General features: G+C 48.5%; 1 protein-coding gene across 3 annotated transcripts; it reads left to right on the forward strand.

The window, feature by feature from the left end:
* Positions 1-162: 162 nt before the first annotated feature.
* EXOC3L2 (exocyst complex component 3 like 2) lies at positions 163-20,578 on the forward strand. 3 transcript variants are annotated; one of them, XM_075608772.1, is made up of 13 exons: positions 163-554; positions 5,020-5,465; positions 7,083-7,519; positions 7,936-8,090; positions 8,266-8,380; positions 8,458-8,568; positions 15,384-15,484; positions 15,950-16,060; positions 16,417-16,552; positions 17,341-17,463; positions 17,648-17,803; positions 18,041-18,162; positions 18,399-20,578. In XM_075608772.1, the coding sequence occupies exons 2-13, from the start codon at positions 5,030-5,032 to the stop codon at positions 18,700-18,702; spliced, it is 2,307 nt and encodes a 768-aa protein (XP_075464887.1). In that variant the 5' UTR covers positions 163-554; positions 5,020-5,029; the 3' UTR covers positions 18,703-20,578. The 3 variants fall into 3 exon arrangements, with proteins under 3 accessions (XP_075464887.1, XP_075464886.1, XP_075464885.1); XM_075608771.1 differs by lacking the exon at positions 163-554 and having other exon boundaries at positions 4,634-5,465; positions 8,266-8,365; XM_075608770.1 differs by lacking the exon at positions 163-554 and having other exon boundaries at positions 4,635-5,465.
* Positions 20,579-22,375: the final 1,797 nt, after the last annotated feature.

Genomic DNA, 22,375 nt, shown 5'->3' on the forward strand with positions numbered 1-22,375 from the left:
GGGACAATGACAGAGAAAGGGGAGATGGGACAGTGATAGTGAGAAGGGGGTTAGAGGGTAAATGACAGAGAGGTGAGAGAGAGAAGGTCAGTGAGAGAGAAGGGGGAGAGGGGACTATGACAGAGAGTAGGGGGAGTGCGGACAGGTGACCCATAAAAGGGGGAGAGGGAACAGTGACAGGGAGAAGTCAGAGGGGATAGTGACAGAGAGAAGGGGGGGGGGCACAGTAAGATAGTCACTTAATGGGGATTTAACAATGCCCATGACCCCATAAAGCCGCATAAGGGATTTTCTCTGTCCTGCCCCCAGCCCTCCTATTTCCTCGGCGGGACATTTAAATATGGCCGCTGCTAGGTCAAGGGGCCCAGCATTTCCTTGGGACTGCCGCGTTCCTAATAAATCTTAAAGGGTTTCCTGTGGACGGGAATGGGAGGGTTTCCTGCCGGAATATCCCATACAAAGGAGGGACGCACACACTGAACACACACACTTGAACACACGCGCAGGAATAGCAAAGGCGGGATGGACTGACAATCACGCCAGCTGAGTGTGAGGTTAGTCTGGTGTCAGTTGTGTAAGTGTGCATCTGTGTGTAATGGTGTCTGTGTATAGGTGTGTGTGCCTGCATGTGCAGGTGTGTATAAGTCTGTGTATGTGTATAGTTGTGTCTGCGTGTATAGGTGTGTATAAGTCTGTATGTATAAGGGTGGTCTGTGTATAGGTGAATATATAGATGTGCCAATGTATAGTTGTATGTATGTGTGTGTCTGCTTGCATAGGTGTGTAAAAGTGAATGTAGGTATGTATATTAGTGTATAAGAGTGATGTATATTGTTGTGTTTCTGGGTGTAAATGTACTTATAAGTGTGTGTCTGTTTATATGTATTTATGTATGTGTGTCTCTGTGTATGTAAGTTTGTCTGCATGTATATGTGTTTATAAGTGTGTATATACATGTGTCTGTGTATAGGTGTATGTATGTGTGCCTTCTTGTATAGGTGTGTAAAAGTGAATGTAAGTACTGTATGAATATTGGTGTAGAAGTGTGGGTCGGTGTGGGCATTATTGTGTAAATGTGTACAGTATCGGAGTGTAAATGTGTGTATACATTTTCATAAGTGTGTGTCTGTATATATAAGTGTGTTTAAAAGTGTGTGTATATGATTATGTATTAGTGTTTAAGTGTTTTTATTTGTGTGTTATATATGTGTATGTCTGTGTATCTGAATGTATACATTTACTGTCTATATTAGTGTATATCTGTAGGTGTGTATAATTGGGTGTATACATGTATAGGCTTGTATATTAAGAGCATGTGATTGTGTGTATAGGTGTGTGTGTTTATGTATATGTTTGTGTGTCTGTGGATATGTATATTTGAGTATAAGTGTGTGTATATGTGTATATATATATATTATATAGATAGTTGTGTGTACGTGTGTGTGTGTGTATATATATATATTATATATAATATATATATATATATATTATATATAAAATAAAAAACAGATTGTTGATACCGTTCTGAGGCTAATCAAATGCTTTTATTTGTGCGAGCTGTCGAGATACAATGATCTTCTTCGGGCGAGGTTACAAAAAAAGCCTGTCACGGGAGACCGGGACTTTTAACACATTTATACCTTTCTGGGATCATTCATTAGGCAAAACAGGATGGTGGAATAAAATGGGTAACCCCGCGTACTCACAATGAAATGCAAAATACAGACACAAATACACCCTTCACAGGTAAAGTTACACATTACACTGGGGATTTGGGGGGAGACACTAGTTACCTAGATGCAGGGCGTCCGCTTCAGTAAAGAGATCAGTGTATCTCAAAAGCTCGCACAAATAAAAGCATTTCGTTAGCCACAGAATGGTATCGACTATCTGTTTTTGATTATTACGCTCGGCTAACACGGTACAGATACCTCTACACACACACTTATATACATATATGCACACCCCAGGAAGAAGATCCCTCTGTGGGGATCAAAACGTCGGATTTTTGTGTCTGTTACCATGGGCGTCCGCAGGAGCCGCCAACAGGGGGGGCACAAGGGGGACAAAAGGTACTGCTTCCCGGGCCCCGTGGGTCAGGCCGGGCCCCCTACGCGGCCGGGGCACCAGTTAATTAAATACATTTTTTTTAAAAAAAGTTTAAAAAAATGGCGCCGATTCCCCGCGGTCCAGGCGCGCATGCGCAGGGCAAGCAGGGCCCGCTTCCCCCCGCTGCCCCCCGCTCCCAAAGTGGGACGGAGGGGGAAGTACAAGCCAAGCTCCGCTGCGGCCCACTCCCCCTCCCGCTCCCAACGTGGGACGGAGGGGGAAGTACCAGCTCCTCCTGCGGCCCGCTTCCCCCCCTTGGCCAGCTTCCCGCGCACCCACCTCCCACGTGCCCCCCGGCCCACCTCCCGTGGCCTTGCCCCCCCCCGAGCCCACATACCGTGCCCCCCCCGAGCCCTCCTCCCGCGCCCCCTCCCCAAGCCCACCTCCCGTCCCTGGCAGCTGCCGCGGGGATATCGGGGGCAGAAGGGGATATCGGGGGCAGGAGGGGGAAGTGTCCGGCGACAAGCTGCACCCACCCGGTCAAGGTAAGTCACCCCACCCAGTCACTGTCACCCACTGTCACCCACTGTCACTGTCACCCACTGTCACCATCACCCACTGTCACCGTCACCCACTGTCACTGTCATCCACTGTCACCATTACCCACTGTCACGGTCACCCACCCAGTCACTGACTGTCACTCACCAAGTCACTGTCACCCACCCAGTCACTGTCAAGTCACTGTCCCACCCAGTCACTGTCACTCACTCAGTCACCCAGTCACTGTCTCCCACCCACCCACTGTCTCCCAACCACCCAGTCACTGTCACCCACCCACCCAGTCACTGTCACCCAGTCACTCTCTCCCATCGTCATTCACCCACCCACCATCATTCACCCACCCACATTCAACATTCACCCACCCACCCACTGTCATTCACCCATCCACCCACTCACTCACTGTCATTCACCCATCCACCCACTGTCATTCACCCATCCACCCACTCACTCACTGTCATTCACCCACCCACCCACCATCATTCATCCACCCACCATCATTCATCCACCCACCATCATCCATCCACCCACCGTCATTCAACCGTCATTCACCCACCCACCCACCGTCATTCAACCGTCATTCACCCACCCACCCACTGTCATTCACCCACCCACCCACTGTTATTCACCCACCCACCCACTGTCATTCACCCACCCACCCACCCACTGTCATTCACCCACCGACCCACCGTCATTCACCCACCCACTGTCATTCACCCACTCACCCACTCACCCACTGTCATTCTACTGTCATTCACCCACTCACCCACCCAGGCAGGCAGACACATGTCTTTTGTTGAAAATATAAAAATAAACAGGTTGCATTGTAATGTTTTATTCTGTATCACAATAAGAAAACATTTAAGTAAAAGTTGCGCTCTAAAAGATATTTTTTTGTGGTAGGTGCGCTATGGGTTCGGGGGGGGCGCTATGGGTTCGGGGGGGGCGCTATGGGTTCGGGGGGGGGCGCTATGGGTTCGGGGGGGGCCTGCTCCTTTCATTTGTCCTGGGCCCCATGATTTCTGTTGGCGGCTCTGCCTGGATCACTCGCAGTCCTGGGCTGTTTTTGGCATTTATGGCGCCGTACAGTACGTTAACGGCGCTATAAACGCCAAAACAGACTCTGGGTGGACCGGGACGGAGGTGGGTGGACCAGGACGGAGGTGGGTGGGTGGGTGGACCGGGACGGAGGTGGGTGGACCGGGACGGAGGTGGGTGGGTGCCCCTGGCGCCGCGGCAGGCAGCTAGTGGTAGGCTAGCCTATGCTGCTACGCAGGAGGAAGCGCAGCGCACTGTCATTGGTAGCACTCGGGAGTGATGCGGCTCTCATTGGTAACACTACCTACCAATGAAAGCCGTCTCACTCCCAAGTCGGGACCAATCTGTGCCGCAGCCGGGACCGCCATTGCGCTGTGGTTATAAATTATGCCCCCCCCCCCGAAAAAATTTCTGCGGACGCCCATGTCTGTTACAATCCAATCCTTTGTACACTTACCTCTGAGTGCTGCCTCTTTTTGCTGTACTCCTGCCCTGCACACACATACACACACACACACACACACACACACACACACACACACACACCGTATAGCCTATAAAAATATTACTTGTGAGCATATTCACATGTCTTAGACAGGTCTGCAACCCTGCCTTTTGCCTGGAATATCCATTCACATGGAGCCCCATTAAACAAATGCATGGGACTAGTAAAGCCAGTCAAACTACTCACAGACATGTTTCAACCTTAATGGGTCTCATCAGTGTGAGGTTGGTTGTACTGGCTTTACATACATACATACATACATACATACATACATACATACATACATACATACATGGATACGTGGATACAAAGAAAGCCGTATGTATATATGTAAAGGTGTGTGTAAACAGTATATATCGGAATATAAATCTCTGTGTGTTCATGTCTATTGTACTGGTCACGTGACAGTGTGTCTTATCTGTATAGTACAAAGGCCAGTGAGAGGTATCAGAATAGGAGAGGGAGGTGTTAGGTTAGGTGCTTTCCTTAGAATTGTTGTGACAGAGCTCTGTGTGTGGGGTCAGCATAAGAAAAAAAGAGAGGGCTTCAGGGACAGAGCTGTGTGTGTGGGGTCAGCATAAGAAAAGAAGAGAGGGCTTCAGGGACAGAGCTGTGTGTGTGGGTGGGTGGGGCAATACAGGAATAGCAGAGAGGGATGCAGTGCAAGATGGGAGTGCAGTGACAGACCTATGTGTGTGTGTGTGGGGTCAGTGCAGAAATAGCAAAATGGGCAGTAGGGTGAAGCGTGTGCGTGTGCGATCAGTGCAGGAATAGGAGTGGGTGTAGTAGTGTCAGTGTATTTCCTGAAGTTCAAATTACATTGAAGTGAAAGGGTTTTATATGTGACACATGTACTCTGGCACATCTAGGACTACAACCATGCCAAGCCGAGCCCCAAACCCCTTTGACGAGGAGGAAGAGGAGACCCCCTCTGCTCGCCCCTCTCCCGAGGGGGGCAATCCCTTCCATGAGGAGGGGGGTGGTGAACCTCTTGGACCAGATGTCCGTCGGCGAGGGACCCTGGAGAAAATAACTGGCCTTTCGCCCTTCTGGAGGGGGCGGATGCTGCTGGGGAGGGCAACACCCGAAAAAAGGTGGGGCCGTCGAAGGTCGGAGGATGCCAGCCTGCTGCGTGTGCGCAGAAAAGATGGCGGAGGAGGGGGAGAGGAGGAGGGGGGAGGGGTCAAGCGCCTCTCATTCCTGTGGCTGGGAGGGGGTGGGGGAGGCCGACCTCACAGGGAGTCAATAGTGGACAAGTTACTGGAGGGGAATGAAGGTGGACGAGTGGGTGAGAAGATCAGGGAACCACTATCAGGTGAGTGGAAGGGGTGAGCGATCTACAAGTCTCTCACGCTCTGGCAGGGGAGGGGTTAAGAATTGTGCAGCTTTCTTTCTGGTAGGGGAGGGGTTAAGTGGTTAAATTAACCATGGAGACTCCCAACCCAGAATCATTTGCAAGGGGTGGCCAAGTGGGGTGGGGCTGCAAGGCATCATGGTCACTCCATCAATTCACGTTCTTGAAGTCGGAGGCCATAGGATAGGCCTCTCGGGCTGCTAGATATACACCCACTGACCCAACTTTCTTTACCACAACAGTAATTGAGATCCTATACCTCTAGGACACCAATAATATGTTGTAGCCACATGAAGTCACTGTACTGAGTGTCCTCAAATCTCTAGGACTGGCAGATGTAAGAGTACTCCTCCCATTGACTCAATCATCTCCACTTTAAACAGTCCTGGAGATCCTACAGTTTTAGTACCCTATTAATATACAGGGGGCCCACTGGGCCTCGAGAACTGGAAAGTCCACGGCCTTAGAAGATAAGAAGACCCTAGTTGGTGGCCCGTAAACCTCTAGAACTGATAGATCTGAAAATTTTCCACCCAACAATGACCCTCCACTTTAACAGTCCTAGTCCTAGATATCCCATACTTCTAGGTTACTAATGATATGACGTAGCTACATGAGGTCTCTATCCTAGGTCATTGGTCCTAGGTATTTGGGGACTAGATGACCCAAGTTGGTGGCCCCTAATCCTCTAGGACTTTTAGATCCCAGACTCCAGAGCCCATATCATTAAAATGGTAGATTCCATGGGACATTGGAGACCATAAGACCCTATTGGGTGGCCCAAATACCTCTAGGACTCATAGATCTCCACTCAATGACCCAACCTTCTTTACCCCCAGCAGTCATTGCGATCCCATACCTCTAGGACACCTTTAATATAAATGGGCTACACTTGAAGATTTACCATCCAAGGCTTTAGGAGTCAAGAAGACTCCAAATGGTGGCCCCAAAACCTCTAGGATTTGAGATCCAAGAGCTCTCCACCAAATAACTCAACCTTCTCTACCTCAACATTGCTAGATATCCCATACCTCTAGGACACCAATAATAGAAATGAAGCCACACAACGTCTTTATCTAAGGTCTTTAGGAATGAGATGATCATAGTTTGTGGTGCCTAAACCTTTAGGACTGGTAGATCCCAAACTCCAAAGTCCATACCATTACTATGAGAGATCCCATGTGACCTTGGAGGCTACTAGATAGGCCCCAAACATCTAGGACTGCTATATTGTCACCCATTTAACCAACTTTCTTCACCCCAAAAGTCCACTATCAATATAAAGTGACCACACTGGGTCTTTATAGGTTGATTCAAGGATTTTAAAGAGCAAAAGACCCTATTGGGTGACCCCAAATGTTCTAGGACTGGTAGATCTAAGAGTTCTTTGCCCATTCACCCAGCCTTCTCCCATCTCAATAGTTCTGGAGATACCACCTCTAGGATACCATTAATGTGAAGATCACACTGGATCTCTATACTATCTAAGGTCTTTTGCGACCAAAAGACCCTACTTAATGGCCCCTAAACCTCTAGAACTGGTAGATCTGACTTCCTCCTCCTCTTTTTCCACTATAGTCTTAGAGATCCTCCACCTTATCCAGCACCGGGAACTGCGATCAGCCGACCAGCACATCACTGAGCTGGAGGAAGAGTGCGAGGGAGAGGCGGGTCCAGAGGGGACTCCCAGGAGCCCTGGGCGCCAGGCCAAAGATGTGGCACTTCTGTATGAGGCCCTGATGAAGGAGATGTGGGCAGTGGTGGAAGAGTCACTCAATGTCAAGGGGGCCCACCCACCCCTGGACGAGGTCATTGGGGTCATCCAACAGGAGGAGGCTCGGGTGGGGCCCCCAGGAGCCTGGGGCATGAGGGGCCGCTGGGCCGAGGCAGTAGGGAAGAGCGTGAACCAGCGACTGAGGGGCAACTTGGAGGGGAAAATGGGATCATTAGCATCACAGGCCGAGAGGGTGAAGAGGTCAGCGGTGGAAGATCTGACAGCAGTGAAGAACTATCTGGTGAGGGGGTAATGGTGACACAGACAGAGGATAACTGAGAGTCTATCTCTACCATCTCACACCATGATAGGGTGACACAGATAGAAAGATGTTTAAAAGTATCTCCTTTCCCCCGCAGGGCTAAACATACAGAGGGTATGAGGGAGTCTGTCTCTTTCACTGCAGGGTGACAGACTGAAGGGACCTGGGAGTCTATCCCTTCACCCACAGGGTGACACTAGGACACCGACTAAAGAGACCTGGGAGTCAGTCCCTCCTCTGCAGACACAGTAACATGGACAAAGGGGACCTGGGAGTCTGTACCTTCCCCCACAGGGTGACAGACAGACGGACCTGCAAGTCTTTCTTACCCCCCAGTCCTTCAGGGTGACACAGTGGCAGAAACAGTAGGTAATACTGCACTTCCTGCTCCCCAGGTCTGTTCTTACCCCAAAGACTTTGAGGTTTTCCGTGTCTACCTCTCTGCCTATCACCACGGAATAGCGGAGTGGCTCAGCACGATCGCTCAGCGCACCCTGGAGACTAACGAGATCTACTTCATACTGGACTGGAACAGCAACGTGTACTGCAGGTCAGCACAGTGATAGCAGGGCAGGATGAAGGTGCAGTTACCGAGCTCTGTGTGTGGGGTCAGTACAGGAACAGAAGTGGGGGCTGCAGGGCAGGATAGAGGAGTAGTGACAGCGCTGTGTGCATATGCAGGAATAGCAGAGGATGTAGTAGTGTCTCCCTCTCTCTCTGTGTAGGGATGTCCTTTCCCGGCCTGAGATCTCACCCCTTATTAACCCAGCGGAGCTGGGCCCTCTCCTACACTCCGACACTCAGAAGATGCTGGAACAGCATTGTGTGAGCGCTGTGCAGGTAACATGCTCAATGTGAGAATGTGTGTCTCGCACCCTTATAATGTTTGACTCTATTTCTCACCCCCTCTTCCTCAGCTCCGTGTGTCCCAGCGATTAGAAGAGGAATTAAAGACGGAGCAAGAGCGCTGGAAGCAGGATTCCAAAAATGAGGACATCCATTCAGCTTTCAGTGGGCGAGTTATCCAGGTGAGGCCATGCCCACTTCACCCCCACCCCATCCCTCTCTTCCTTGTTATCCCATAAATGCCCAGCCACTCTGACCCTAATATCTTATAAATCTGCAAGCGATTTCCCTCTTATCCCAAAAGAGCTCAGTCTCCCTCCCCCTATCATCTTATAAGCCTGTAAGAGATTTCTCCTCTTATCTCATAAAAGCTTTGCTCTCCCCGACCCTATTCTCTTATAGATCTGCAAACGATTCTCTCTTTAATTGTGTAAGAGCTCCGGTCTCTCTGACCCTATTCTCTTCTTCTGATTATAATTTGTGATAAAGCGCCAGCATATTACGCAGCGTTAACAGTGAGAGAAGGACACATAAAATAAACAGAATCACAGACAAAATAATAACAAATGAATGCCACTGATACAATAGGTACTGATAAGAGGCACAGATTATACAAAAGGTATAAGTGGCTGCTCATTGTGAGCCTGAGTATGTCTCAGGATGGAGTTTGGGGTGTGTGGAAGTCAGGGGTGGGTATCACATACTCTTTCTTAAAGGGATGAGTTTTCGGGGAGCTTTTACCATTCTAAAAGCTGGGAGAGGCGTCTGAAGGTGCATGGTAGGCAATTCCAGATATCAGGAGCAGCACGGGAGAAGTCTTGCAGGCGAGAGTAAGCGGGAGTTGTTATTGAGGAGGACAGACATAGGACATGAGAAGAACATATGGGGCATTAATGGGGAACATTGGCAAATGAGGGCTGAGATGCAAGGGGGGCAGCATTGTTGATGACTTTGATTGACAGAGCTAGGATTTCAACTTTAGCGAAGTTGATATGGGAAGCCAGTGTAGGGATTTGCATGGTGGAGAATCAGATGAAGAGTGCTGAGTGAGTAGATGAGTCAGTGAGCAACATTTAGGGCCGGATTAAGAGGCGGGCTGGCCAGGCACTTGCCCGGGGCGTCAACCGAAAAGGGTGACGTGCGCAATTACCCCGGCGTCATCTTTAAATGTCCGAGTTCTGCGCAGCCTCGTCAATGTTGAAGAACATTTAAAGAAGGGTCCTCAGAGTAGTGGGCGCGCACTGGACTTGGAGCAGCGGCAGCGGCAGCAGCAGCAAGGGACATTGACGAGGGTGCTCGGCCACACGGGACATTTTTTTTATATATAAAATATTTTACCAGGAAGTAATACATTGAGAGTTACCTCTCGTTTTCAAGTATGTCCTGGGCACAGAGTTAAGACAAATAATACATTGTTACAAATACAGTTACATAAATGAGCAGGGTATACATTATATACAAGACATTGCATGCACAGTTAAAGAAAATATATATTTCGGCGTATGTAACAGTTACAGACCAGATTAAAGTGTGAGACGGCTTTAGTTTTGAAAGAACTTAAACTGGTGGTGGATGTGAGAGTCTCTGGTAGGTTGTTCCAGTTTTGGGGTGCACGGTAAGTGAAGGAGGAGCGGCCGGATACTTTGTTGAACCTTGGGACCATGAACAGGCTTTTGGAGTCTGATCTCGGGTGATAAGTGCTGCATGTGGTAGGGGTGAGGAGCTTGTTCAGATAGATGGGTAGCTTGCCCAGAAAGTATTTGAAGGCAAGACAGGAAAGGTGAACTTTGCGACTAGACTCAAGTGATGACAAATCTAGTTCTTTGAGCATTCCCAGTGATGTGTGTTGTAGTTGCATTGGAGAACAAAACAGCATATTGAATTGTAGAGGGTATCAAGTTTGCTAAGGTGGGTTTTGGGTGCCGAGCTGTATACTATGTCCCCATAGTCGATAATTGGCATTAGGATCTGCTGTGCGATACACTTTCTGCCCAGCAGGCTTAGGCTGCGCTTATAGTGCCAGTGACAGCAACGCGACGGAGCGTTAGCTTGGTCGCGATTGCTGGAGGTCATCTCAATATGATTTTTCCAGCGACCGTAGCCTGACGTCGCCATCGCCGGCACTAAAAGCGCAGTCTTAGGGAGGATTTGTTCATATAAAGTACACCTAGTTTGCCATAGGTTTTGGATGTCCGGGTATCAATGTGCATCCCAAATGTTAAATGGGAGTCAAACCATATGCCCAAGTATTTAAAACTAGTAACCGGAGTTAGGGTGGTGTTAGCGTTGGTTCTGATCTGGAGCTCGGTCATTGGAAACTTTAAATATATAGCCTGGGTCCCAAATACCATTGTTACAGTCTTGTCAGTGTTTAAAAACAGTTTGTTTTGGGAAATCCAATTTTCAAGTCTCAAAACGTCAGACTGAAGTATGTGTTGAAGGTCAGAGAGGCTATGGCTGTGTGCATATAGGATTGTGTCATCTGCATACATGTGTACTGAAGCTCCCTTACAAGCTGTAGGAAGATCAGTGATGAACACTGAGAATAGTAGGGGCTCCAGAACAGAGCCTTGCGGGACACCACAGGTGATATCCAGGGGGTTGGAGTTAAAGCCTGAGATAGACACGTTGGGATCTACCTGATAGGTTGAATGAAACCAGTTTAAAGCATGCTTCCCTATTCCAAAGCACTGGAGTTTGTTAAGCAGGATAGCATGATCAATAGTATCAAAAGCATTTGCAAAATCTAGGAATACTGCACCAGTGAGTTGTCTCAGTTCCATTCCACAATGGATTTAATTGCAAACTTTTAGCAGGTCAGTTACCGTGGAGTGTTTGGGGCGAAAGCCAGATTGGAATTGGCTAGGGAAATTTGTCTTGGTATAGTAATCGCTTAGTTGGGAGTGAACACATTTTTCCATGACTTTGGATAGAATTGGGAGAAGTGAGATTGGACTGTAGTTTGAGACAGTGTTTCTGTCCCCACTTTTTAAGATTGGGACAACTCTGCCAGTTTTCCAGGTCTTAGGGATATGGCCTGCAGACCGGATAGAGTTGACTATGGAAGCAATTGGTTTGGCAATGGCTGGGGCACCAAGTCTTAGGAACTTAGATTGCAGTAAAACATTGCCGAAGTGGCGACGTGGGAGAGGGTGCGCAGGACCTCCCCCACGCTGCTGCTCCGTCAATGTCCCTTGTGGCAGAGCGCCCTCATCAATTCAATGTCCCTTACTACTTCCGCCACTCCAAGTCCCGTGCCGACATGTCATCTTTAAATGTCCCTCGACATTGACGAGATTGCTCGGGACTCAGACATTTAAAGATGGCGTCGGGGCTGGACCTCGCGCAAGCGCAGCAAAAAGTCAAGAATGTTGCACTTACCTTTTTGCCGCCTCCTCTTTCAGCGTCCCAACGTCACGTGGTGACGTGTTGTCATAGCAACGCGTCACCACATGAATGATGCTGCAGGAGGAGGGGCAACACATTTTTAGCATGCCCGGGGCACGGTACTCTCTTGGTTCGGCCCTGGCAACATTGGATGGATTGGTGTGTGGATAGGCGATGAGGGAAATGCCAACAGGAGGACGTTGCAGTAGTCAAAGCGGTACATTATAAGTAAGTGAATAACATTTTTGATCATGTTTTGAGTGAGAAAAGGGCGAATTCCAGCAACATTTAATATAGTGGTGGCAGCAGAGGGCAGTGTTAAAAATGACCCCTAGGCAGTTGACAAGATTGCGGAGTTATTTACAGTAACTGAGGATTTATGTGTAGTGGTCACAGTGGAAGGAGGAAATTTTAGAAGTTCTGTTTCGGATATGTTATGCCTCGGGTAGTGGTGGGACATCCAGGAAGAGATAGTAGAGAGACGGTTTGGTGATACGAGACTGAAAGGGGGAGGTCCGGGAGGAGAGTTAGATATGGGTGTCAGACCAGCCAACAGCTATCCCAGGACCCAGTACATAGTGCTGACCTGGGCCCTGGGTTGTTCAGCTGGGTGGGGGAGTTTGGTGCTGAAGAACTGTTGAGCGGGGGAGGTGAAGCGTGCCATCAGTACCAGCGGTGGAAGAGGTGCCCAGCTTGGCGGCCACTCAAGGATGTTGGGCCCAACCTGAAGTGACACTTGGACACTTTGATTAGTGATGTTTGGGGATAACCCTTCCCCCCTCCCCCGCCCCCGAGTGGCTTAACCACCCTCCCCCTAGGTAACTACTCCCAACACCCACTCACGTACCCCCAAGCTCCCAACAAACATAGCCCCCCCCCCTTGTTAAGTACTGTAATTGCCAATAGATCTATTATATATCAAATGTAGCTAATAAGGCTTTTGGCCTCTATAAACAAAAAAAACCTCAAAGAATATATATATATATATATATATATATGCAGAAAATAGCCATGTTAGTCCAGTTGCGATAGTGCAGAATAAATGAGTTCTTTAGCAGAAAATAGCCGTGTTAGTCCAGTCCATATATATATATACATACACACACATACAATATTATTACAATAATAACAAATATTTAAAAAAATATATTTCAAACATAAATTTATTGATTGTCACTGTGGCTACCTAATTTCTCCCAATAGGAGCCTAGGTAGCCAAATTGGCAATCAATGGGAAGTTGTAATAAAAATTGGTAATTTACTCCATCCTGGATGAAGGCTGTGCTCATCTTCAGGGCTGCTTTCCCCTGAAAACAATCGTAAAAAAAACCTGATGGCCATCAAAAACCAAATATGAAAATAACATAGAAAGCTACCCATGGCCCGATGGCCAAAAAGATACAATAATGAAAAAAAACATTAAAAAAATAATCCAGGCCCAATGGACTATTTGTTCTCCATAGCCATCCATGGTCTGCGACTGGAGATCATCAATTGGACATGAAGCCCTGGATCCTCTGTTGATTGAAGAATCTTCATCTGTGAGACATCTACTTCTTTCATCTTCAACCACCGGATGTGGCCCCCTCAGACTTCTGTCATCGGCGAGGACACTGGTCTTTAATAGTGGTTAGGGCCGTCACAGAAGAGGTGTCACCTGGCACAGCAACCAGATTTTGCCACCCATGGGAAGCACATGGTACATTAAGCAATCTGATTGATTTATGTGACTTGTGCCCCCCTATGACACACCTTCTGCGATGGCCAGTGCAACTATAAATGGCGTGGGCACTTGCAGAACACCTGAAGTCGTCAGGAGGGCCACATCCGGTGGCTCAAGAAGGAAGTAGACGTCTTTTATGAAGAAAAGAAGATATACAGGAGATACTTACAGATGGAGATTCTTAAATCAGCAGAGAATCCAGGGCTTCGTGTCGAGTTGAGGATCCCCTGTTGCAGGCCATGGATGGCCATAGATAACAAATAGTCCATCGGCCCTGGATTACAAATAGGCCATCAGGCCTGGATTAATTTTTTTTAATGTTTTTATTTTCATTTTTTGGTGGCCATTGGGCCTTTTTGGATTGGTTCCAGGGGACTATTGCCCTGAATATGAGGGCAGCCGTCTTCCAGGATAGGGTAAATTACCAACTTTTGTGACAGTTTACCATTTATTGCCAATGTGGCTATCTAGGCTCCCATTGAGAGGGCCAAGGCAGCCAATCAATGAGTTTATGTTTGAAATGTAATTTTTTTTCCATTTTTTTATATTGTATTAATAATATTGATGTATTATCATTTTTTAGAACTGTGTGATTGTTTCTGTTATAGTGGACAAAAGCCCTATTAGGCACATTTGCCTAATAGGGCTATTGGACATTACTCAACAGGGGGGTATGTTTATTGGGACTGGTGGAGGTCAGGGATCTGGGTGCTGGGGGTAGTTGCCCTGAGGGGAGGGGGGTGGCAGTTAGTAAAAGCAAACAAGGCCTTACTAGCCACTTAGGTAGCTAATGGGATTTTTATTTGTAATTGTGTAATTGTATTTGTGTATTAATCCTTTTATAGCCCTTAGTGGTCCAGTGGAAATCCATGACTTGCCGACCACTTGGGCTACTAAGGGGTTAATATGTTGTTTAATTTGATCACCCATTCCATGTTGGTTTAGCTTATCTTGCCTATGTATATAATGGCCATTGTATACATAGGCAAAATAAAGCTAACGCCAGCTTGGACTAGGAGATTTAAAAAAAATGTATTAGCCTGGTTCCGATAAATATAGAGACCTGATGACTGGCATCCAAGTTACAACATTTGTGGTATTTAGTCATTTTGATGCCGGTCCCGATATTTTTATCGGCCGCATTAAAAAATGTTATTTTTAGAGGTACAACGTTGATGACTTGGCACCATAAAAATAACACATTTCTGTTGCCTATAATACCGCATTTTTGCCATAACAGAGTTTGATGACTCCAGGCCTTAGCGGGGCAAAGAGGGAGCAGAGAAGACGTGAGGGAATAGGGTTAAGGGGGCAGGCTGTTGGGCGAGAAGATGAGAGGAGCATGAGGACCTCCTCATAAGTCTCAGGGGAGAACGTGCTGAGGGTGGACTTGGGTGTGCAGAGGGAGGTAGATGGTGGATGTAGAGTCTGACATAAGATGTGAAGTCTGATTTTATCTTCCAAGTACATTATGAGGCAAAGTCTTGGGCCATGAAGGCAGAGGGGGGTGCTGGTGCCGTTGGCCATAGAAGGGGGCTAAAGATAAAGGACAGAGATATCAAAGAAGAGAAGCAGGTTTGCTTGGCAAGGCAAGGGAAATGTTGCAAGAGAAAAGTGTGGATTTGTAGTAGAAAAGTATGCATTGGTGGTGGATGAAATCTCATTTCAAGCATAATTTCCTCCAGTGAAATCTGTCTCCAAGCCATTCCTCCGTATCCCATACAAGTCTGGCCTCTCTCGCCGTATTATCCTATGAGTTTGCGATTACCCCTCGTATCCCATAGAAGCACAGCCTCCTTAACCCTATATTATAAATCAGCAAGGGTTTCCCCCACTTTATCCCACAAGAGCTCAGCTTCCCTGACCCTATCCTTTTCTCTCTCTCAGATAATGAGACCACACCTGGATCGCACGCCTGGAATTAGTGAAAGATTCGGGGTCACGATGTCCCGATCCTGCCTAACCTGTTTCACTGAGTTCTTACACAGGTAGCTGAATTAGGGAGCGGGGGCAGGGGGTTGTAGGGTACAAGATAAAGAGCCTCAAATATCCCAAGGGGTATCTACATGTAGTAACCATATTAACCAGATCCTATAGGGTTTAAGGTCTTATGGGGTCGGATGAGATATCCTTATATGTGTCAGTTTCTAGGTCCCTCATTACAATGTGTTAGGACATCTTATTCCATAAGAGGTAGGTGAACATATAATGATCCTGTTAGTTAAGATCCTATAGGGCTTCAGGTGTTATGGACACTGGGCGTGGTCATAGGTCCTTAAATGGGGTCAGTATATAGGTCCCTCCATACCATGTATCAGGAAATTTTCTTACCTATAGGTAATAGGACCAGTCGCACTGACTCTATAACTGACCCCATAGGGTCTCCCTGCTGGGTGGGGCTGCTCTTACCCTGTAAGAGGGGCGTCCCCATGACGCTCTCTTGCCCCTCGCAGCTTCAAGAAGGTGGTGGAGCGATTCCATGCAGAGCATGATGGGGTGACGGCGGCCTCAGAATCCTATATCTACAGGGTCACTGGCATTGTAAACTGCTGCCCCCCTTTCAGGTGAGGCACACAGAGCTTTCACTCATCCCTTATAGAAACAGCAAGCTATCTTTCGCCCCCTATAGAGACGCTATGCTATCTTTCTTCCCCTATGGAAACACCTAGCTATTTCTCTCGTCCCTCTATAGAGACATAACGCTTTCTCTCATCCCTATCTCTTCCCAATTATAGACACTGAGCTATCTCTCGCCCTCCTATAGAGACACTTAACCATGTACCTCCCCCCAAAAGAGACACTGAGCTATCTCTCATACCCCTATAGAGACACTGAGCTATCTCTCATACCCCTATAGAGACACTGACCTATCTCTCATACCCCTATAGAGACACTGATTATTCTCTCTCCCCCCCTATAGGGAGTTTGCTGCTCGACTGGCACAGTTAGACCCAGCACAGGGGGCGGAGCCTCTGCACCAGGCGGAGGGATCCCTGGACCGCATCACCAGTCTTGGCACGCGAGGGATCTGCGACCTGATGCTGCGCGACCTCAAGGTATCCCTCCCCCCCCCTCAACAAGTACCTGTCTGGTAAATAAATGTAGCCGAGTCCCTCCCCCTTTAAGAGATGTCGCATAGAGTAGTCCAGTCCTCAACATCTCCTTCCACCTGGTAATATAATACCACTCCCCCTATTAAAGGCGCTGACTGCTTCATGTCTCCTTCACCCAGGTAATGTAGTTCCGGCACTCAGACCACTGTCCTTAATAAAAGTGCCAACCCCTTAACCTGACCACTGGTCAGGGGGGAAAAGACTGGAATTATGCGACACACCTCTGCTTACTATTCATGGCCCTCCTGTGCTCATACAGCTCTTTGCAGTTAGGAGCGTTATTAATACTTTGAATACTTCAAATGCAGTTTCTGGCATAAAAGAGGGAGGAAGCTGGTTTTCTTACGTATCGGATGCTATTGGAATTCACGTGTGTCTGTGTATAAGAGAGGCTGCAAGCACAGTACCTGGGAGATCATTGGGGAGGCCTTCATCCAGCAGTGAATCGACAAGGGCTGAAGATTATATATATTTTCTACACCACCTCAGAAAGTAGTCCCGATATCCTTATAGCCCCTCCCCTATTATAGGGGCCCTGTAATGTCTTATTCCATCTCATAATATACTCTCTGCCCCTCTTGTCTTATCCAACCCCTCCCACCCTTGTTAAGTAGTCCCGGCGCTCACCAGTGCAGCTTATACTTCCTCTTCATCCAGTAGTACCTTATTTGCCTCTTTTGCTGGCGTTGACCAACTTTAATGCTCCGGCGGTGTGTCTAACCCCCCTTAAGCCCTGCACCCGGAAACTCCTGGGCCGACGCTGGCTGAGCAGTTCGGAGGCGTGTGACGGGATGGTTACTGCGCTTGCAGAGTGTGTGCCTGCGCTACGCAAGATGAGTTCAGGACCCTACCAGGTATGTGTCACGCCTCATGATGACATCAGTGTTTATGATTGGTGACATCACTGTCTGCTTTTTAATTGTGACACTTACACAATTGGAACCTTAGTTGACATGACAATCTTGCCACGTGTTGCTGATGTCACACTGATAGAACGCATTATATCTGCCTCCCCATTTCCCCCCCTCTCCTCCCCAGGCTGTGGTCTCTGAGCTGCATCGCAGGGTGTTGCTGGAGTTGGTCCGACCGCTGATTCAGGGAAGAATGGTCTGCACCACTTCAAAGACCAGGAGGAAGGTGGCAGCCAAACTGAGGGAGGAGGCGAAACAGCTGGGGCAGATCTTCAGCAAGTTGGTAACTGCCCCCACTAACTACTCCACCCTTCAAACTACCCCTACTAACACCCCAACAACCCCAATAACTGCCCAACTACCTTCTGCTAACTACCCCAACTCCCCTCAGACTGCCGTACCCCCCAAATCTCATCAACTCCCCTCCCCACTAATTACTCCCACCACTTTTTACCCCTCCCTAACTAACACATCCCCTCCCGGTGCAGATAAAACACTAATAGGCCTTCCCCCCACCCAGGACTCCCCCAACCCCTCTCTGGATCTGGTGGTTCCACGCATTGCAGAGATACTAGTCCTAGAGGACACACCGTCCATTCAGATGGAGGTTGGGATGCTGGTCACGGACTTCCCAGACTTCAGGTCAGTGTTTAGTCCTAGAGGTGCCATGCTCTGCCTCGCTCTGCCCGTTTCCAACCATAGAGGTGCCAGACTCTGTCTGTCGTTGCCCTCCCACCCCCTCTTTTAGCCCTTGAAGTGCCAGACTGTCTCTCTCTTCCCTGCAGTCATAGTGGTGCCAATCTCAGTTTCCCCTTTCTGTCCTAGAGGTGCCAGGTTCAGTGTCTAGTCTTTGAGGTTCCTTTCTCTCTACTCCACAGGAAGCGCCACCTGTCAGCCATCTTGGATGTGCGAGGCCTGTGGGATCAAGGTCCCAGGCAGGAGATCCTGGGGGTTCTTCATGACATGGAGGGTGCGGATATGCCCTTCATCTCCCGGGCCCAAGGCTTCTTCTCCGATGTGCCCGTCACACGTGACACACGCTGCCTCCATGTCAGCATCTCCCGGGCAACCCAGCTGGGCCGCTGGACTCTGAGCCGTCTTCGCTGCTTGGGTGGGGGAGGGGGAATCCAAAGCCAGTTGGGGGTCGGGTTGGGGTCCCAGGAGGAGGATTCACAGCTCTAGAGGGTGGCTATGGGTCAATAGAAGGCAACAAGGGCAGACATTTTGTCGTCTTGGGTAACCATTTTGTCATTTCTGGCCACTATCACATTTGGGCACCCATCTTATCATGTTGCGTGGACATTTTTTGGAGCAGGGTGGCTGCTACATGGTTTGGGCAGCCATGTGTCATTGCGGCTGCCGAGTTGTTTCAGGTGGCCATATTGTGTGGGGAGGCAGCTGTGTGAGCATGCCATCTGCCATTTTGTTGCTTGACGGAACAGGAAGTTATGTCTCAGCCCCTGCCACTGGTTGACACACTTTGGGGGTCATTTTCTATACTCCAAAGCAGCTTTTTGGGCCCAAAAAATCCATTGACGTCAACAGTGATTTTTCGTCCAACATTGGCCCGAACGAGAGTATATAAAATGTCCCCCTTAGTGACAGATATTTGGCATACAATACCTCCCAAGAGTCCTGGTTTGAGCGGGACCAGTGGAGGTTCCCCCTGGCTTTCAACCAGGGGAGTTGCAGCCTCCCAATGTGGGGCAGAGACAGGCTACAGCTACTGTACATTCTATCCATCCAGTATCCATCCAGTATTTGCCTTCCCTGTGTGAGTAGGATGAACCCATCATCTAATCAGCACTCAAACATGTGGGTCTATGTTTCAACTTAGAGAAAAGCATGTTTTGACGCACCGCTCCGTCTTCTGAAGCAGAGTTGCAGCAGATGTAAGCACAGATTATGATACAGCTCAAAATAATTTGTGCACCATGTAGCACCTCCTACTTCTTTCTAAATCGCAAGCTTGGGCAGACGTGGCAAAATACTTCCGTACAAGGAGCGGGGTGACAGTGTCACGGTTTTGCCCCAAAACTGCCTTGGTACACAGATCCTATAGCGAGAGAAGAGATGCCTCAACTGGCCCATGGGGGGAGGAGAGATGTTGGGTATTAGGGACAGAGGCATTGCGTAAGAGAAGCACATGGAGGAAATGTGGGTTAATGATACAGCTAATGGAGGTGCAGAGTTATAACTACATGTAAAATAGGACAGTTATCTACACTCTTTCTTAACCATTATCAGTAAATAAAAATATCCACTGCATCTCCGACAGGTGTGCTTCCCCCCATTATCACTTAGCATACAGTGCTTCCACTGCAGCCAGGGATTCTGGGAAATGACATGCAAATGAGCACCATTATCAGAAGAAAGGGCTCTCTGCTTTCCCTTTCCTAGGAAGAATTTGGGGGAGAATACTTTGAAGAGCTCAGAAGCACATTGCTGCAAAAATGGGGAGAAGATGCAATGCATTCACGTTGTGACAGCAAAACATGTTCAGGTTCATCCCTGCGTGACCCTGTGCGGGGTTAGGGGACCGATTCTAAAGTCCACTCCCGCTGTCACCCTGCGGGGGAGGGACGGACTCCCAGGTAGAGATGGTGTAAAACCACAAAATCCGTTTCGAGGTGTAAAATCCACCAACGGATTTGAGCGGTTTCAATCCACGCGGATTCATCAAAAACCGCCATTGGATACAACCCGTGGATGGATTTGTAGAATCTAATCCGTTGATTTAGCAATCCGTTGGTGGATTCTTAACAATCCGCCACCGGATCGCTGAATCTGTGGATTGGATTCTACAATGCCGTCCAAGGGTTGCGGAATGCGCGGGGTGTATTGGTAATAATAATAAAAAATCCGGAAAATGCGAATCACCCTTTTTCAGATTGATCCGCTGAAATCCGCGGACCAAAGGAACCGGACGATTCGCTGTGGATGTAAATTAACACCCCCCCCCCCAAAAAAAAAAATTGCCCATCTCTACTCCACGGTCACCCTGATCTCTGTATGTGAATTGTTATATATTGAATATTGTATTATAATAAATATTAATTTAACACCATCTTGGTGGCAATTTATTTTTGTGGCACTCTGTACAGTAAGAGAGAGGAGAGGGGACAGTGAGAGGGAGAGGGGATTGTGACAGAGAAGGGGAGAGGGGCCAGTGACAGGAGACGAGAGGAAAGTGCCAAAAAGAAGGGGCAGAGGGCACAGTGACAAAGAAGGGAGGGGACGGTAACATAAGGGAGAGGGGATAGCGACAGAGTAGAGGAATGGACAGGGACTGACAGAGAAGGAGAGGGAACAGGGACAAAGAAGGGACAGTAATAGAGAAGGAGAGGGAACAGTGACAGGGTACCGTCACCCTCCTATGTACCGCTGGAGAGTAGGCAGCTGCAATTCATGGAGTGCTCCAATACTATATATTTCAAATCCGCTCTGGCACAGCCACTCATCACCTCTCTTTGAGGTGGCACAGAGACATCTCAGAATGTTTTCCTTGTGACCCTGAGGTGACGGAGGGAGAGGGAGGTATCCGAGAGGGGATACAGCCATATAAACAGGATACAGTAGAGGACGGGTCAGAGGTCACCAGTACATCCTGTTTAGATGGCGGCTGGGGGAAGGCGATAGTCACAAAAGTGACACTTTCAACCCCTCAACGCATGAGGTGGAGCATAATCTTTCTTAACACCTTGTGGGCTGGGGTGACAAATCTACTTTTAAAAGGGTGACACATGTCACCTTGCGGTAGGAACAGACTCCCAGGTCCCCTCTGTCTATGTCCCCATTTCACCCTGCAGCAGGAGGGACAGGTTCCCAGGTCCCCTCTGTGTCATTGTGTCACCCTGCAGGGGGGTGGGGAGTGACCGACTTATTGGTCCCTATAAATGTGTCACTGTGTCACCTTGCAGCAGGAGGGGCAGACTCCCAGGTGCCCTCATATCTGTCACCCTACAGGGGGAAGGGACAGACTCCCAGGTCCCCTCTGACTTTGTCACTGTATGTAACTGTCAATGGGATATACATGGTTTGTCCAAGGAGGGAAGGAGGGGTGGGGGAGGCAGACTGATCGCTTTGCACTTCCCATGCATGCCCCCTCCCTGTCGCCCACTGCCCCCTCTATATAAACAGAAGCGGGGCGTCTTCCGGAGCGGATGCGCCATCAACGCCTCTGGCGCAAGGATTGTAAATAACGGTACTAATTATATCACCCCCGGGGAGGGGAAATAGTCTATTCCAGGAATGAGCCAGAGAGAGACCTGCAGAGCGTTTAACCCCTCCCGTGCCAGAGACCTGCAGAATGCTTAACCCCTCCCCTGCCAGAGACCTGCAGAGCACTTAACCCCTGCCAGAGAGACCTGCAGAGCACTTAACCCCTGCCAGAGAGGAAATGCAGAGCACTTAACCCCTGCCAGAGACCTGCAGAGCACTTAACCCCTGCCAGAGAGACCTGCAGAGCACTTAACCCCTGCCAGAGAGGAAATGCAGTAGAAAACAGGAGCACAGCCAAAATCCAAGCGAAATAAAGTATTCCAGGGCAACTCTGATTTAAATTGAAAAAATGTATTACAGATCAGCTCACAATGGCGGTGAAAAAATGCACCTACGCGTTTCGTCCAACGGGACTTTTATTAACACCTTGATAAAGTCCCGTTGGACGAAGCGCATAGATGCGTTTCTTCACCGCCATTGTGAGCTGATCTGTAATAAATTTTTCAATTTAAATCGGAGTTGCCCTGGAATACTTTATTTTGCTTGGATTTCGGCTGTGCTCCTGTTTTCCACGGCATTTCCTGTTTCTATCCTCGAGGACTGCTCACCTTGAACAAGTCACGGATCAACACTG

The sequence above is a fragment of the Ascaphus truei genome, chromosome 7 (genome assembly GCF_040206685.1).
Source record: "Ascaphus truei isolate aAscTru1 chromosome 7, aAscTru1.hap1, whole genome shotgun sequence".
Classification (NCBI taxonomy): Eukaryota; Metazoa; Chordata; class Amphibia; order Anura; family Ascaphidae; genus Ascaphus; species Ascaphus truei.

What these genes read in the sequence shown, in the direction of transcription:
- EXOC3L2 (XM_075608770.1), top strand. Translation starts at nt 5,000, where the DNA reads ATGTACTCTGGCACATCTAGGACTACAACCATGCCAAGCCGAGCCCCA. An exon ending in AACTGCTGCCCCCCTTTCAG is followed by an intron (nt 16,061 to 16,416) that starts GTGAGGCACACA and finishes CCCCCCCTATAG; the next exon opens with GGAGTTTGCTGCTCGACTGG. An exon ending in TGATGCTGCGCGACCTCAAG is followed by an intron (nt 16,553 to 17,340) that starts GTATCCCTCCCC and finishes ACCCCCCTTAAG; the next exon opens with CCCTGCACCCGGAAACTCCT.